The sequence below is a fragment of the Lepisma saccharinum genome, chromosome 3, assembly GCF_977018435.1.
Source record: "Lepisma saccharinum chromosome 3, izLepSacc3.1, whole genome shotgun sequence".
Lineage (NCBI taxonomy): Eukaryota > Metazoa > Arthropoda > Insecta > Zygentoma > Lepismatidae > Lepisma > Lepisma saccharinum.
This window is the reverse complement of record NC_139231.1, coordinates 55,882,423-55,901,831: the sequence shown is the minus strand read 5'-3', so window position 1 is coordinate 55,901,831 and position 19,409 is coordinate 55,882,423. Positions and strand designations below refer to the sequence as shown.

The 19,409-nt window shown below is 37.2% G+C and overlaps 1 protein-coding gene across 1 annotated transcript in view; it reads left to right on the top strand.

Annotated features, from left to right (window-relative positions):
* The window catches only part of LOC145985056 (uncharacterized), a 58,859-nt gene that overhangs the window by 27,849 nt on the left and 11,601 nt on the right, over window positions 1-19,409 (top strand). The window contains exons 5-7 of the mRNA XM_083118588.1: window positions 719-897; window positions 7,026-7,136; window positions 14,685-14,837. Coding sequence (XP_082974714.1) covers window positions 719-897; window positions 7,026-7,136; window positions 14,685-14,837 — 443 coding nt within the window. The remainder of the gene's footprint in view (window positions 1-718; window positions 898-7,025; window positions 7,137-14,684; window positions 14,838-19,409) is intronic.

The following is a 19,409-nucleotide window of genomic DNA, read 5'->3' as shown; positions in this document are numbered from 1 at the left end:
ATATCGGCCGGTTTAACACCTTCTGCTGTCAGTAAACGGATAACGCCTCGCTGCTCCTCAACAGTCGAATTTGCCAATGTTAACGCCATCCTGTCCGAACACGCACTGCCGCGTCACTTGGACGGCGCTCTGTATCGGAGCCTCTGCTCTCTCCTGCGCATGCACGTTCCCCTGCATGCTCCGATGCCGCGTGGCGACTCCAATTGCACCCCTACATATCACGTTACTTTCTCCCATCGCGGCATCGGTATTATATAAACGATTCCGTTGTTACGACGTGTCGTACCTTTTCATTTGATCAACCCTTGTACTAAATTCATACTAGTACAGGGACAAGAAAAGAAAAACCCTGCATTGTATAAAATGCAAGTGGATTCCCCTTTCTTCCTTTAGACTTCTGTAGCCAGCAGAACATGAACAAGGAATCCCTTTATCATACCTACTTTTACCTTTGGATTAATTCAGCAAAGAAGAAAGATGAAAGAAAAAGGTGACTTATTTTTATTCTAACTTGCTGTTGTGATTATCATCATCTCTCCCCCCCCCCCCCTTAACTCTTACTGACTATCAGTAAATGCCATCCAACTTGTGCAGCATCTAAATGTTGCTACTTTCGTTAAATTTTTATATGCTTTACAGGATTGCTAAAAAAACCTTATTGAAGTTAGCATTTAAATTTGTAGATAGGTTAATGCACATATTTTATTCTTTGTTTTAGGCTGTTCTTAAGCCAACTGTTTTCTCTCGAGCTGTGCAGCGAAGGCAGTTGGAAGAAGTGAAAGCTGCAGGCATAGAAGATTTAGAAATGTGCCCATTTTGTGACTTTGCAACTATTTTACCACAAGGCGATAATGTGTTCAAGTGTCAAAACCCAAATTGCATGCAGGAGTCTTGCAGGTTAGTACGTAGCTTTATTTCCATGAAACAATGAAACACTTTTTTTTCATGAGACTTTTGTTTGCACGCATTGATAGAAAGAGAAGAGACTGCTAGCGAGGATATAAAATGTGTGACCATACTGCGTAAAATGCATTAGTACTTGCTTTTTCTCTACCTACAACCACCTGCTGGTCTTCACCTTCCTTTTACTATATTTTAGGGATGGACTGATATACAATTTTGGCCCATACTAATAAAGTATCAATATTAAATTTATCGACACTGATAACCAATATTCTACAGATCCGATATAAAATTACAAATTTGTCCTTGAAGAACCTGAATAGTTCATTGACATCGTTAATAAATATTTTGTTTCCAGGTGACAGCAGTGCAAAAGAACTTGCATACATAGACATTACTTTTTTAAAAAGTAGGGCATGGAAAAATATAGCAAAATGGCAGAATTTTGCACTAATTTATGAGTTATTAATAGATATATTGGATTGGTAAAATAATCTAATTTTACCAATAAACAGATATGCCTGTACCGATTAATATGTCCCGTCCCTACTATATTTACTATATTTATATTGTTTGCGAAAGTTAGCAGGTTGAGATGCTAGTCTTATCTACAAGGAAAAAAAAACCCACACCTGAGAAACACAAAGGAGAGTGTCGTATTGTTTTACACTGTTTTTGGCACAGAGCTTTTAACAGTTAAAATTACCCCAGATGCACACAAAACAGGAGTTAAAAATGGCAAATGTGTTAAATGTTTGAGCCATCAAGATAGAATCTCAATTCTAATTTTTAAATATTTTCTCTGACCTACACTTTCTGCTTGCCATGCTGAGAAACAAGTGAACACAAATCCGTAAGTTAAAGTTTTCATTGTAGTATGATGTTAGTGTGTGTGTGTGTCTGTGTGATGTAATTTGCTATCAAATGCTTACACCTTGATAAAACACCAATATCCATTGTCTCCTTGTGTTTCAAAAGGTATTGTCGCACCACATTTTTCAGTCCAAAAATTGTTTTATAACCTTTGATTACAACGACACATCAAATAACAAAACCAATAATAATGGTGCAGAATCTTTGGACACAGAAGATTAATTTTTATTAGTCGATACATCGCAACACCATAGTAAATTTTCTCAAGTGTAATATTTTGACTATAATACACAAATCAATAACAACAAAAGTGTTAACTTTTTTTTCTTAAATGGGGAAAATGTTTGCTAAACTGTCACAAAGAAATGACATGCGTCAATTTAGACTATTTAAATTTTAATGTAATTCACTATATTCCAGGTGGCCGCGGTGGCTCAGTCGGTAACGCGTCTGACTACCATGCTCAAGGTCCTGGGTTTGATCCCCGGCCGGTTCAAATCCGGGAACTTTTCTAACGTAGGAAGCAGCCCCGGCGCCCACCCAGTGTCGAATGACATGGGTACCTGGGGGAAACCCTGGGGGGTAAAGGCGGTCAGGGGCGTGATGCTGATCACATCACCCCCACTCATGACCGGATCAAGAAAGTGTGGGGCATTACCCCCACACCCCCTATACGCCTTCATGGCATAGTGCTAAGCACAGGGGAGCACTTTACCTTTTACCTTTTTTTTTAATTCACTATATTCCATGCATTCTAATCTTGCACCAAAGACAGTTTATAAAAAAACAGATGACTTTTAAGTACAGGTAATACCAGCACATTTTTTTTAAAAAGAAAAACAGCTTCACATAATGGCCATACCACACTTTTCTACAAAAATAAAAATTGGCATAAAATCTGCAACTATTATGTGATGATATGTGGTATTTTCTCCATTTCTAGTTTACATACATGATGCCAGTATACATAATCACAGCCAATCGCTTAAGCAGAATATTGGTTAAGCAAAGGACCCCTAAGATGAGTTGAGCATAAAGGGTTTTTCTTTTTTCAAACATTTTCACACAACATTTAACCTAATTAATACTTTTCTTCTAAGTAATATTTTTCTTAATTAATGCTCTTCTTTTAACTATTATTTTTCTTCTCATTAATGCTTTTCCTCAGATTAATTCACGCTTGGCAATTTTTTTTTTTAAACAATATATTATACACAGACTATGATGGTAATGGGAAACATCTGATAAGGACATGCGAGAAGGATGAAAGAAGGAGGTGATTCCAGATTGGGGCGTTAATCACGATGATAATGTACACACGATTACTCGGTTTCAAATTTCAGGCACCAAATTCTCGCTTCTCCAAATCTTCCCTAATCGACTATTTCACTGAGGCAACTTAGGAATCATCCCTCATGCGGTGCAGTCTTCAAATATCATGCAACAAAAGAAAAAAAACAATAAACTGATTTGCATAATCTTGCTAAATAAAAGTTCAATTAGATGTTAATCTCTCTTAAAAGTTTGCATTACAGAATGTCTGCTTTTCTCCTCGAGCTTAAAAAATTATGCTTATTATTGAAGTCGATTGTTAGTGTGGCCGGCGTGATCATAGGTCGCGAGTTCGAATCTTGGAGTGTGTCCTTAACTTTATGGCAATCAAACGAGTAACTAGACAAGCCCGAAAACAGGTGTACCTGTCGCCAATAAAGAAATCAAAAGTCTACTCAAGGAACACACACAAAAGAAAGGAAAGCAACAAACAATAAAGATAACTTGTCTGTCACTGTAGCATGAGTCGAACCCTAGAATACAGAGTTGCTCAGACCCGAAACATGTAACACCACCGTTGCATAGAGAAAATGGTAAATAATATAATATGAAAGTCATGAACCAGAGACCCCCAAATGAAAGGCACATTCATGACTCTCCACCGCAACACTATGGTGAAACTGCTCAGGTCCAACTTTGTCTTGAAGCTAAAACAAAACCCACAGAGCGATCACGTTGCATAGAGCGATGTTCATTGAAAACTCCCAAAAACAAACATAAATAATACTAAAAGCACAAAATAACTCAAAGAAGGGAATGCTTCTAACTGCACACTCATGGTTCACTTTGACAACACAGTGTCAAACGGTTCGGACCCAACCTCAGGATGAGTTTAAGTGAGACCCACAGAGTAGCCACATTGTGGAAAACGATGTGCCTCTACTTGGTCATCAAGTAATAAAAGTCCGTTGCTAATTATTTCGGCCACGATTTTCTTGCTCGTGTGCGCACACAGGCTCCTTTCCTTTGGTGTCTAAAAATAAGCAAAAAGTTCTAAATACCTTCTTTAAAACAAACAAAAACCGATGATAAGTAAAAGAAAAGTGAACCCCTTCCTTCTCCTACAACAGGTCATTATCCGCCACGCCACTGGTGTGCATGGTAATGTGATAATTGCAGAATTCAGGTCCCTCTTTCTTCTTTGAATGCAGCTGTCTGGATAGGAAATATTGCCCGTATTATTGTCTGTTGCATGGTAAAAGGTAATGCAATGATAATTTTTTTTTCACACTGCTGATAAAAGTTCGGTCTTCTACAACTGCGTTATCTTTAAAATGCTGATGACACCTGCTGCTCTAGCCGGTCTCATTGTGTTTACGCTGCCAGTGTTTAGTCTAGCGTCAGGAAAGATCTCGCTTGCCGATAACTGCAATGACTCATCCTGTACGAAGGAATAAGCTTCATTGTTTTGAATCTCACAAAGCCATATAATCCCCGCTTTTCTTCAGAACCATTAGCGTGCTGCGGGTAAAAAAAAAAAAAAAAAAAAAAAAAAAAAAAAAAAAAAAAAAAAAAACCGCAATGCTCAATGCAGGAATATGAGAGGAAAAGTTTTGGCGGAGCGAGTGTTTGATCTCGAATACTCGTGGAACCTACAATAAATTGTTGATTAATCTGAAAATACGCAAGTTTCGTAAAGCTTGTTTTTAGTTCATTTTATGCTGATGAGCTAAGCGGAACTAAATATACAGTTTAAAGTGGGATCCAAACTAGAGTGATTATCGAGTGCGGCACTGTTTCATGTGTCCTAGGATACACATTCGGTGCAAACAGATCGCAAGTTGTGTGTCTACTTTTTCAGTGTGGATTACAATGCAAGTTGAGGAAGAGTTTGAACTGATCCCTGTAAAGGGGGAGGGGGCGAATATGAAGTTAACTGAAGCAAAGAATACGTGACTTTTTTTACGATGTGTTTTAGACAGCTGAACCATGTTCTAGTGAACGCACATAAAATCCAATATTGATTCTGTCCGATTATCTCCCATCTATCTCCCGTCTCTTGCTCGCGCCAGTGTGACTACTGTCAAGATTCTTCAGAGTTTCACTTCTTGCAATAAACGAGATTGTTTTCCTTTCCGTAGGTCTCCGTGCAAACGGTTTTCTTATGAACTAAAATTGTAAGAATTTCGTGGAAGGGCAACGACTTTGCACAATTAAAAGAAAATACCGTTTTTTATAAGACTTTTTGCCACGACATGCATCGCGTGCATAACCGGTTGTATAACTAGGCAGGATAAATTGTGTTAACCGTCTCCTTGGAATCTTTGTGTCTGCGTTAAGCTCCGTGTTCTCATTTTGTGTAACATTTTTTACACTTTCTTTAAAACGTACAATATTATTATATAGTACATATAAAGCCTATTTTCTGAGCTACCACCAAGTATAAAACATCCTTTGTGGGGGTAATTTATACTCTACTTTATTTACACCTGAAAACATGCGCCATCTTGAAAAGTTTGGATAACTCGAAGTCGTTTAATACTAAGTTGACATTTTTTGGTCCCTTGAACTTCGTATTAACGAGGTTTTCCTGTATATATGATATGCAATAGAAATACATACCAAATTTATTTTTGTCATGCAGAGAATAACATCCCAATCTTATGTATCGGAATCTGTTAAATATCGGCATCGGTATCGGTTCCAAAAATTATCGGTGAGTACATCGACATCGGTAAATTTTCAGCTTTGTCACATCCCTAGCTTAGGCCCAATCTCATCTTGAGGCTAATCGAGACTCACAGAGCCATCATGTTGTGGGGAACAATGTGAACCGTACTACATCTGTTGAGCAACTGCCAAGGTTGCAATGTGCCCACCATATTTATAGAAAATGTTTGCTACCTTACCTATGCCACCTGAACAGTTCCGAGTGCATTTGAAGCTAAAACATTTAATATTACATGCTGATTGAGCATTAACATAATTCAAAATGCACAGAGGTGGACCAGCCAAATAGGACATCTCAATTGGTTAAGCAAAGAATTCCTAAGATGAGTTGAGCGTAAAGGGTTTTCTTTTTTCAAACATTTTCACACAACAGTTACCTAATTAATGCATTTCTTCTAACTAATACTTTTCTTCAGATTAATTCATGCATGGCAAAATATTAAGTGCAGCCCTTAGTTTATAAGAGCTTCTGAGACTAAGGAAAATTTAATGCTATCTGTGGGAAACCAAATGTTACATCATAAATTTAATGTCATGAAGAGTCGCAGACACTTGCCTGCAGCTGTAACTATGTACTCTAATTAGTGTACCTCTTTAAGTTTTTGTCAGAATATGTCAAAAAAGTAATTAGGCTTAAGGTTAAACAATTAGAAAACTAGTAGAAATGGTCAAAATATATCTCTCTCGGTTACTACACTGTTCAAGTTTATTTTGCTAGTGTCTCAATAGAAATAGGAACATATCAGCACAAATCTGGTTCTGACATTTTGTTACTACTTTAATGGACGTGAACATATAATTGATATGTCATGGTTGCATGAAGTAAATGTCTAATTACACAGTTCTTTTTCAAAGCCAAAACACATTGCACTCACTTAGTTACGTACAATATTAAGGAAGTTAATGAATCATTCATGTTTTTCAAGGAACCTTTGAATATTAGTTGTTTTGTAAATTCATTTTCATGTCCTGTTATATTGTCACTATTTCATGATCATATCGTGATAAGCATTGATTCTTTTAATAAAAGGAGTAGATTTGTTGGTAGTCCGTGAAGTATACATTTTGCATTTCCAAGCATTATCAAAATTCGATGTGTGTACTCCCAAATTAGGTGAAGTGTAAAGTTCACTGAATGTGCATATGAAAGTTTAAAGTTGTGTCCAAGTTGAAGCATATTAGTTGGTATGATTGTACATTTCTGTTTTTGTTCCCTTTGATGAAGTTAAATTAATTTCTGCTTACAGGCTTTGTAAAGAACCAAACCATGTTCCATTGAAGTGTAACGAAGTTGAAAAATCTTCGGAAATTAAAATGAGAACTTACATTGAAGATAAGATGACTGAAGCCCTTGTGAGGTAAGTGAGCTCGTCTTAAATTTTTTGTCTCAACAAATAGATTATCCATGTCGATATGTTTTTGCTGTTCCATGTTAAACTGACAAATGATGACACAGTGTTTATTTTTTCGAAAGTGTTTCCCGCGTCAAATACTGTCTGATGCTGTAGCATATAGTACACTGCACAATGTTAACCATTGTTTCATGAGGTTATTATCATGAGATATAAAGAGGTAGAAAGACATAAAATAATCTGAAAAATGAAGAAAACTATCGTCAATGATAGGAAGATTTGAGGTAAATTTTGTTTGTTTAAAGTAATTTGTTATCGTTGACTCCTCCTGCTGCTTTCCCTGGTTTTCCAGATCTTGACACATTATTGGAATTGCTTACATTCAAGTGAACATCATTAAATAAATTACCAAAACAAAGAAATCATAACATTTGACTGGCAGTAGACTATGTATCTTTCAAAATCTCGCTTTCCAAGTGACATTCTTGCCATTAGGAAATTGAGTACAGAAGAGGAAAGATACCATGTTGTTTCATTTTTCTTTTTCATTTCATGTTTCTTTATAAGCATAGAAAGGTAGCATCTTAGTGAGAACATATTATTCATAAAAATTGGCAGATGTAGAATGATGTCCTGAACAACGTAATGAAAGTCTTGGGTAATCCAACTGAAGCTTGGTTCTCTGACCACCCAATGTGCAAATGTTGGCAAATAATTGGAAAAAAATCACATAGAGAAACATTAATAGAAATGTGTGGCTTGATGTCCTAATGAATATACAGGGTGGCTCAAAAAGTCACTTAACACCCCCGTACAAAGCCACTGCAGCGTGCAACATGGAAATGGGGATGACCAATCGTTATCAGGCCAAGGGGGAACAACAATGACGTCACCCGCGTGGTCGGCGGCCACCTTGATGTCCGCCATCTTGAATTCAACTTTAGAATTTTAAATGGGAAGGGGGTGATATGATATATCAAATCAGGCTAGAATTTCACGAGAAATGCAATAGTGAAGGGTTTTTTCGACGTATCTTTAACCAGTAAAAAGTTATGACTGAATTCTTGTACCAATTTGCTCGTTTTCGAGGTGTTAGAAAAATGCCTTAAAATTTGTTTAGCGCATCGGTAATGCATCGAGATCAAAGTGATGTCTAGGGAGAGAAGTTCGCATGCCATTGCACACGATTTTAATCTGATGCATCCACGAAGAGCTGCGCATTATGAATGGTTGTTGCGAACAATTTACAGTGAGACGTTTCCATTGAATTAAAAGTGAAAGTTCTAGGAAATTCGACTGGAGCTTTGTCCAGTAATTTTATGCCTATGTATTGAACTAATGGAAAATTCATAAAGAGGTGAAAAATTGGCACAAATGTGTGGAATATTGTTCTCTCTATAGTTGGAAGTTTCACATTTCTGACAATTATAATATCTTTTTATTAATTTATTTCTGCTATTTGGTAAAATTCTGTCTAATTTAGTACATTTGGCAGCCATTTTACAATAAGGCAGACAGAACTCCAACTGGATTTCCCAGAACATTTCTGCCAATTTTTTTCTATTTGTCAAAATCCTGCATATTTCTTGCCTAATATTGCATGGCTAAAGAAACTGACCTTATCTTCATCTCAATCTTGAGAAGTGTGTCCACCACATGTCTGGTCGATGTTTCAAACACTTGGAAGGTCGCTCATGTGGAAAGTCAGTGGAGAATTCACTTTAATATAGTGGACCACAGGTAAAAGAGCCTGCACAGAACTGCATGTCATGTGAATCATACTTGTGCATGAAGGAGAAGAGCCGGCCTCCATGGCTGGGTGGTTAGCACATCATGCTATAATGCCAGGGGTCCTGGGTTCGAATCCCGGCCTGGGCATTGATGTTTGTGAGTGTCCATTCATCAATTTCATCATATCAACACTCATCCCCATCTTTGCAAATTAGCCAGGAGTGGCACAAAATAAAGCAAAGCAAATCAAATCAAATCATGCATGGAGGGAAGGGGTAAAGTGGAGCAGGCTGCCTTATGGTCTAGAGTTGAGTTGAACAGATAGAGGGGGAAGAAGTGCAAAGGTTTTTCCCTAAAGGTTCTTTTGTTTGTTTCCACTATAGGGAAAGTTCAGAAAAGGGGGGGATAAAAATATATGGGATTGTTAAAATTACCAGCGATCTTAACAATGCACCAAAATGCCTATGTCAACCAATATGGATAGCATGAATTAGTTTCCTACGTTGTTATTAAAATTTGAGAGTTATCTCTTTGGATTTCACACAATAAAAACAGAAAATTTGCATAATTCAAGCTGCATTCAGTAAAAGTAATTAAACATGCACAAATTCTGTAAGTTGAAATTACGTGTAGCATAAATATTTTTTGTACCCACATTGACCCTGCTATTGAAACTTTAATCTAATTCAAAACATATTTTTTCAGAAAAGTAGATGTTCTGCATATTGTATATTCTTGGTACCTGCTGTATACTTTTATGAACTTCTATGAACTCCCCTCCCTTTCCCCCAACCTACACACACAGAGAGAGAGAAGAATATGCATTAAAAAGAAAAACGTTAACCTTTTTTGCCCCGATCGGTCATGTGCTGACCGATGGCATTTTTGGCCACAGTCCCGGTCGGTCATACCTTGACTGATAGAATATAACCTTTTTTCGTCACCTTGCCACCCTGTTCATTTTCTATGCTTATGACTCGAAGTGCGTGGAACTAGAAACTAAGATTTGATATCATCAACAGCGATGCTGGTGATCTTCAACTCCCTAATGACCTCAGCACAGAAGTGAATTGGCACCGTTGTAAATGGTTGTTTACAATCTAATGCCTTACAGGAAAGTGACGTATGAGAAAATCGTTTGTCTATTGTTTTCCTTCTCAACATGCCGAAGCAGGTCAGAAGGGGGAGGGGACATTGTTGTTAAAAGTGTTTGCGGCGATAACTTTTCAGTGGGTGAAATTGACTTTGCACAATGCTTGATTCAGAAGACAACCAACCATTCCTTCTTCAGAAGGAAAATGAAAGGGGGGGGGGGGTAAGAGGTAGGATCGGGGCTAAAAATAACTTGTAATTTTTCCAGCTGACTGTCCCTTTTGTTTTGAAAAGGATGCTTCATTTGAGTTCACAGAGGCATTGCAGTAATGTCGTGCACATAATTTTCGCGTGTTTGCGAGTGGAGTGAGATATTATTTTGGTCTGTGTGTAGTGGGTGCGGGTGCGTGCATGTTTATTTTTTTTCTGCGAACATGTATTCTGCTGTACGGCTACCGGATTTGGAGTGGGAGGTAAACAATATAGTAGACTGTTTTGACACAGGTGGGAATTGGAAAGTGACGAGGAGTTGCGGAAAATTGTACATGATCGGGTTGAACGTGTTTTTACTTCCAATTTCATGTATGTATATTTGAAATTCGTCTTTTTTTTTTAAAAAAAAAATATTGTACATGTTTCCAACCCTTGTCGAAAATAACTCTTGCACTTTTCTTTTTCATTTTTTCAGATGGCAAAACACATTAGGAACAAAATAAATATTGAATTATAATGTAGACATGTGGTTGCAAATAGGACATAGAATTTGTTCCTGTCCCATGTCTCAACAGGGAGGGGCAAAATTTTGTCTTTTCTTTTTTTAATTTTCACATTTGAAGCCACGAAAAATAACAAATACATACAGATAGCAACACTTTGTCTTTTCTATGTCAAACTAAATTTTATTCTTATTAAAATGTTTCTTGTTTCACTAAATTATCTGCCATAGGAAGGAAGCTATAACGATTTTTGCTAAACCTTACAAAATACGTTTAAATGGCCTTTGTAAAATCTTAAAAACTGCATAAGCGCCACAGGACTTTAAAGGTTAATGAACCTAAGCAGCATTCTCTGTCCCCATATAGCCCAGTCAATAAAGGTTTCATGTCTGGAATAATTCCGTAGCAGCTGAATTTTGGTCAGTTGGTAGAACACTACTAGTAGTGCAAAATCTCAAAAGTTCCCACCCCTCCAATGTTTTTGCCTTGTAACTTTTGAACAAATCAAATGACAAGAAATGGTTTCCATTAAAAGTTGCAGCCTAATTTATAAGCTTTAAAATGATATCAGTTTTAATATATTTTAATGAAAGATGTGCCACAAAATGTGTCTCCAAATGGAGAACCTTAAAAAAGGGTCACAGTCCGGCGGTTAAGTCCGGAATCAGTGACTTTTCGATAAAGGCAAAAGTCTTGGTAAAATTACTTGTTATACCACTTAATACTTGTTCAGTCGAGTAGCCAATCGCCATCTGCATGCTGATGTCTGCCATATTGGATATTTTTGATTTGATATATCCCTGGAACAGTCCGGATTTTGTCAGAAAAGCTCCAAATAGTGTAAACTTTCATATCATACGTCGGGGTGATTCCGACATAAATCAAACTACCCGGTCTCACAAGACCCCATATCCTCACAAAAAAGCTACCGTGCCGATCGGTACTCAACAAGCCATTGATATGGTTTGGCTAGTTCATAGGTAAACATTGGGGGGAAAAGATTTTGATTGATTGATTTGGGTTTTAAGTCCACTTTATGCACAGTATGGCTAATCGGGACTGGACCTACAGTTTAAAGTGGGATCCAAACCACTTTGTGCCTCCACTGGGAGAGGGGGAATGGTACATGGAGTTTCCGGGTGGAGAGTGCAACGGTATGGCCACACAAGCTCGATGAAATTTTCAGGAGGTCTGTCAGACTGTTGGGTTAAAGGTTAAGCATATTAATGTATGTTTTTCAAGATGCAGAACATTCTTAGTAAGCACTATTAGTGAATATTCCATTCTGAACTTCAGTTTATGAAACAAATTATTTTGTGAATGCAGTGTTGTGCGTATGTTGGAATGAATTATGTTACAGCTACAAACACATTTTATTATCTCATTTATTTCATATGCCATAGACCATTAAATAATCCAAAAATACTATGCAACACAATGTTTTCAATCTGCTTTATCACAGAGGTGTCTTTTCATTATTTTTCTGGATGTTTCAAGCATAAATACTTCCTCCGTGTATTAACCATGCCAAATTATATTTTTGCCACATTCAATTGTCTGGCTGATTTCGTCTCAAAGGAATACCTTATACATCCTCTAAAATATCTGGCTGTTATGAAGATGGCAGTTCCCCTGATTAAAACATTAGTGACCCCCCCCCCCCCAAACATGCACTATATTTCAAAACATTTATTGTGAACTGTAGCTTACACCCTACACCCTTAAAAAGAAGAAGAAAAAAGAGAAAACTGAAATTGTGGTAGATCATGAAGGTGACTTACATGTGTTAGAGCTCCAAACCAGACATAAATAACATTTATGTTGCATAGGCAAGCAACCCATTATGATGAGAAATGAGAAAAATCATTTAAAGAATGTTCCGATTTAATTATGCCACAATTAATGACATTTCAATAAAATGTACTCAATTTGCCCTTATAATGCTGCCAAAAATTATTGTATCAATTGATCATCACAGTTGAAACTATGATGTGCCACTATTGTTTCCGCCACATAAGGAAGTGACTGATAACCAAAATGCTACCACAATTAAAAATTACAAGCTTTGTTCAACTATGTTGCATCAATCAATGCAAACGTTTTATCTAAAAATGTCTGATACTTTTTCTTTTTTGTTTCTTGGATATATATATTCTCGTTATTTGTTAAAAAGTCCACTTCTAGCATGAATTGGGGAAAATAGCCTGAAAAACCCACTATGACTTGTTCTATATTCATTATTTTTAGTATTATAAGCTATTCTAAGCCTTTACTTTACAAGTTTTCCAAAACCTTTTGACAATCTTAGAACCTCACAAGTATTTAAAGCAATAATTTATAAAATTTTTTGAAAAAACCCACATTTTCACTGGGTTTTTTTGTTGGGATTTTTCAAGGTGGGTTTTTCTGAAAAAACCTGCATGGGGAAAACTGGGCTGGGCCCACACAGGCCAACCCTGTACTTGACTGAACATGTCTTAAGTGGTATAACAATTAATTCTACCAAGTCTCTTGCTTTTATCGAAAATTCAATGATTCCTGACTTAACTGCCGGACTGTGATAAAGACACCCTTTTTGGATGCTGTTCTCAATTTGGAGACACATTTTGTGGTGCATCTTTCATTAAAATATATTAAAACTGATATCATTTTAAAGCTTATAAATTAGGCTGCAACTTTTATTTGAAACGATTTCTTGTCATTTGATTTGTTTAAAAGTTACAAGTCAAAAACTGCCTCTCCGATGATGCAGTGGATCCCTTGATTACAAGGTGACGACGTTACCATTATGCTGTCAGGGAGGCCCCCTTCAACTTGCTTTGAACACATGAGATGTGGAGATGAATTATCTAGTCTAAACTTCCCGAAAATGAGGTTGGCAATCTACCTTCCTGTTGCATCAGTAGTTTTGTCAACTCCCACCCAAATGTACGAGTCACCTATGTCTTGCTGGAGTGAGAGGAGGGAAGTTTCTAACAAGTTAGTTGTCAAAGGAGCAAATACCTCTTTGTGATATACAAATCCTGTAGGGCCTCCCCCATGGTGCAGTGGTAGCGTCTTTGCCTTGTAATCAAGGGGTCCCGGGTTCGATACCCGGTGGAGGCACATAGTGGTTCGGATTCCACTTTAAACTGTAGATCCAGTCCCAATTAGCCTTACAGTGCACAAAGTGGACTAAAACACCAACTCAAACCAAACAAGTCAAAAACTTTGGAAAGTACTAGAAAAAATTAACCTTTTAAAGGTTATTTTTGAAATTGCGGCCAAACCATCAACATTATCGAAAAATGAAACAGAATATTTTTTGTAGCCCATCTAATGAGGATTAAGACTAAAGAATGATGGTCTACGACTATTGGTTACGGGGATATAGGTCAATAACTAAGTGTCTTCGTAATTTATGTTGGGGAGGCCATTTGGGGGGGGGGGAGGATAAGCACTGCGAGGAGGGCCGGTTTTTGCACCACTAGTAGTGTTCTACCAACTGACCAAAATTCAGCTTTTACGGAATTATTCCAGACATTGGCCTTTTTTTTATGTCCTTCATTGACTGGGCTAATAGTTTGGTGGGAAGTGATGTGAGCCGGAGGTCCATGGTAGGTGTACCAAAGCATTGGATTCCTATTAGGGAGATTTCATAACGAAGCAACACGTAACGGGTGACACACGTGTTGCTTGGAAGAGAACCCTTAGTAATGAATGCAAACTTTCAAACTGAAGAGACATGGCAAGCTGCACATGTTGCTTGTCATTTACGTGCCACTTGGACTGGGCCGTTTTCTCACTACCATGCATCGTGTTGCCTACTGCTGTTGTATGCACATGCGGAGTGAATGTTTTGCTTCAGACTGAATGGCCTTGCATCGCTTGTTGCTTCGGTGTGAATTCTCCATGTCACTTGTCACCTATTGCTCGCTGCGCGTCGCTTCGGTGTGAAATTTTCCTTAAATGGAGAATCAGCAAGAACTTCTACCGAATTTAACAAGTTGTAACTTAATTCTCTGCTTCATTACAGAACATGCTGGAAATGCAACAAGAAGTTTATTAAGGAAGAAGGATGCAACAAAATGATGTGCCCCTGTGGGGCCATGATGTGTTACATATGCCGGCAGCCTGTGAAAGATTATTCTCATTTTGTTGGGGATGGAATACCTAATGCTAAAGGAAAGTAAGTATTGTTTGAATTTCTACTTGACAAAATGTGATTATATTGATTGGCAAACCAAACAAGAAATTTATTATTACATGTGATTTTGGTTTCTGATATTTTCTACCCCTGCACGACCCATAATTTTGTGTGTGATTATTAGACCTTGAATTTTTAGGTTCTAAAAAGTGTGCTTTTAGGTTCCTAAAATAGGCTCTAAAAATCCTAATATAAGTTGAAAAAATCCTAAAATATTTTCGAAAAATCCTAAAATAGGTCCTTAAAATCATAGGCTCAAAAAAACATGAAGTAGGTTAAAAAAAATTAAAATAGTTCAAAATTCCTGAAAAACTCTGATTAGGTATAGTCACCAGCAATGAAAGTGGGACACCTATATCCTGAATCTTCTGCGATGGGAGAACTTACCATTGGAAATATGCTATTAAAATCCACTCTTCGCCGTATAGTTAGGCAACAATCTTTTTTCATGTTATCCACAGTCCAACTCCACAAATTTGTCTCTGAGGATCATCTTATATGCTGAAAACAATCTTGCAACAAAAACATAGTCAGTGGTGCAAACTTCAATGTTGAAATGTTAGTTTGCAAGACGTGTGTGCAAGTGACGTGAAAGTGAGCAAGACCACGCAGATCAGACCACTTTGGGTTGTACAGGTAACAGTGGCATCAGACATTTTGCTTTGTTTAGAGCTTTGAAAAATTTGTTTCATGACCAAACAAAGCAAATGCCTCTGTGTGACATAAAAATCCTGTAAAACCTTTAAAGATATATAAAAACCTTAAAAAATGCTTGATTTAGGAGCATAAACCTAAAATGGATTCTAACAAGCAAAATAAGTTTTTGTAGGCAATATAAAACTTCCTCAGTAGTTGCGTTTTTTAACGAAACACTGACATAAATTATTTCTTACATACCTGTAAAGGAAAAAAATAGGTTGAAAACCTAAAATCCGAGGTCCAGTGATTACATACATCTAATAGTCAAAATCCATCAAGACAGGGGTAGAGCAAGTCTCAGAACATCAAATTAAAATTCAATATATATCCAGTGGTTGGGTAATTTTAATGGTATCAAAGTTTTAACTTGAATGTATTGACCATAGTGTGCAAATCTCATGTCCCCAGGCTGGATTCTTCTGTCCCATCTTCTCACTTCTCTGTTAAACCAGAATCGGCATCTGAAAGTCGAGCCTCTTCTACCCACTTTTTACACTGCTGCCTTTCTTCTTTCTTCACCTTACAGTGTTACACTTGTGTAGCAATGATTCCTACTGGCTCCATTTGTTTCTAACCAAATTTAATTCATAAATTAATTATTAACACTGTATTACACTGGAATGTTTTTTTAGAAAATCAAACAACTACTGGTGTTAACTAACCACTTAATGCTGACTGTAACATCTATGTCACATTTTGATGTTGTTGCTAATGCCGAGATATGACATGTCACAGGGAACATTTTCGACTTTTGGGAACAATGTGGCTCAGGTAATGTATGGAAATACATGTTTTGAATGTTATATGAGTTATCTGATAAGTAATTAGTAAATTTTAATTTGATTCTGGCCATCTAGACGGTATATCGCGATATTGAAAAAATATCCAGGCAATATCAACTAGAGGATATATTGTTATGATATTTTGGAGATATATCATCATGATATTTTGGTGATATATCGTCATGATATTTTGGCGATATATTGTCATGATATTTTGGCGATATATTGTCATGATATTTTGGCAATATATCATCATGATATTTTGGTGATATATCGTCTATGATATTTTGGTGATATATCGTCATGATATTTTGGCAATATATCATCATGATATTTTGGCAATATATCATCATGATATTTTGGCAATATATTGTCATGATATTTTGGCAATATATAGTCACGATATTTTGGTAATATAGATCATGTCAGCGATATATCATGATGATATTTGGCAATATATATCGTGTTTGCAATATATCATCACAATATTTTAGTGATTTGTATTGGGTCAGCAACATACCGGGTGAGTTTTTTAGCTTGACACAACGAAATATCTCTAAAGGAATAAATATGCATTTGATCAAAAAAAAAAAGTTCTGAATGAAATTTGTTCGTCACTGAGGGGCTCATCCAATGATGCCAAACTCCACCCACCACCCTCACCCTACCTCAAATGGGAACCCCCATTTTGTATTGCAGATTCGGATTCTCCAGACAAAAATACGTAGGTTTTGTCTTAAACGTGTTTGTGGATATGTGATATATAGTGCTGTAATCGCAAAAATGAAATATTGTGGAAATTGTAAAAAATGCACTTTTAATCGCAAAATGACTTGATGCATGTTGAATTTTTATAAGAAACTGCATTTAGTATAACCCAGGAACAACGACGTGGACGTAGCAGTATTTTGTTCCCATCAAAGTGCTTTTTTAAGGTGAGTCCCCTTGCCTCTCACCATCGGGGTGCTTGTTTTTAATAATCATTTTACAATAAGTGCTCGAAAATGTCACCACCCACTTCGATACACTGATTTATCCACACTTGGAATGATTGGACACAACTGAGAAAGAAAAACACTACTTCCATCCTCTTCTTCAGACTTCGTGGCAGATTATGCTGTGTCTGTTTGACTAGGAAACAAGGTCAAATGATCTTTAGGAGAAAACATGCAATCTTGAAACATGCTCGGCAATCTGTTCAAAACGTTGTTAACCACTTATAAAACTAAAACGTTGAAGATTTCAAAGCTCCGTAAAAACCTTTGACCATGTAAAAATAAACAAGTTCACTTCCGCCGAATGGATCGTCGATTTAGTCATCTTCACAGCTAATATTGTGCTGCTGATGTGCTGCCGATGGCTGGTACTGGCCCCGCCTACTTGCTTCCTCCCTCCACCCTCCTTTTCCCTGCTACTCCTGCATTATTACGTCATCCCTCCGCCTTGGAACTCCTCTATCATCATGAACGCTCGTGTCATTTTTTTCGTTACATTAAAGCCTATTTGTTTTTATCTTCCATTTTTTTAAACATCTTTACCCATCTTTCCTCTACATTCCCTTTCTTCAACGTTTTACAGTTTTATAATTGGTTAACCTCGTTTTTAACAGATTGCCGAGCATGTTTCAGGACCGCATGTTTTATCTTACAAACCATTACACCTTGTTTCCTGGTCAAGCAGACACTGCATAATATGCCACGAAGCCTGACGAAAGAGGACAGTGTTCTCGAGAATTGCGCCAAATCTTACTCTTTTGCGATTACAGCTCCAGCTATCACAAATCCAAAAAACAGTTTCAGACAAAACCTACGTATTTTTGTCTGGAGAATCCGAATCTGCAATAAAAATGGGCGTTCCCATTTGAAATTTTACAGTTGCTCCTTGCCCCACCCCCATGAGGTGGGGTGGGGGGTGGAGTTTGGCATCATTGGATGAGCCCCTTCGAGACGAACAAATTTAATTCAGAACTTTTTTTTGATCAGATGCGTACCTTTCAAGATATTTCGTTGTGTCAAGCTAAAAAACTCACCCGGTATATTGTGGAGACGATATATCGCCAATATCACAATATGGAAAACTATCGTATTGTATAGTCTGTGATGATATTTTCTTGATTATATATTTCGATATCAAATTCCAATATTGTCCATCCCTAGATGGTGTCCTGAGTATAGTGTGCATTTTTGGCAGGCTGTTTTTTTTTTCTTACAACAGGGGAAGTTAGTAAAAAACAGGCATATTTACATGATTAGTTACAAATGAATATATCAATTTCGCTGACCTCCGTGGCAAAGTGGTTATCACAGTATGCTACAATGCAAGGTGTCCTGGGTTCGAGTCCTGGTCTGGGCATGGGTGTTCTTTTTAGTGTGTCCCTTCATCAATATCATAACTCATCGTCATTGTCGCGATTAGCAAAAAAGTGGCAGAAGTCATCGCTAAATAAAACAAGAAATAATCGTCTAATATACGAGGAGCATACTAAAAGTAATGAGCAACAATTTTTCAAAAATCAGAATCCATCAATGCACGCAAATGAAGTAAATCATCATAAAATACAGACTTTACTGAACGCGTCGAGGTAGTGTGACATCATTAGCTTTTGATCGCGTGAATGCAGGCAGTTGTTTCAAAATGGCTGACAGTGATGTCTTGTTTTGACAACGTGCTGTGAACGAATACTTCTTAAAGAAGGAATTCCTGCTGCTGAAATTCGGAATAGACTTCAGTGTGTGTATGGAGATGTATGCATGAGCACTAGCAGTGTTAGTAGATGGGTAAAACATTTTGAAGATGGAAACACGAGCATCAAAGATCGGCCTCCATGGAACGCAGCATGGAAAGAGTTGACAACATCATTAAAGAAGACAGACGGTGGATACAATTGCAGCAATACTTGAAATAGGACACAGTGCAGGAAATGATAGCAAGGTTAGGCTATTTAAAAATTTGTTGTCACTGGGTTCCATGTTTATTGACGGCAGACCACAAAGTGCAGCGCTTCACAAGCTTCGTCGTGCATTGCAGGATAAACGTCCTGGAAAGATGATCATTTCACCAGGTGATTGGGAAA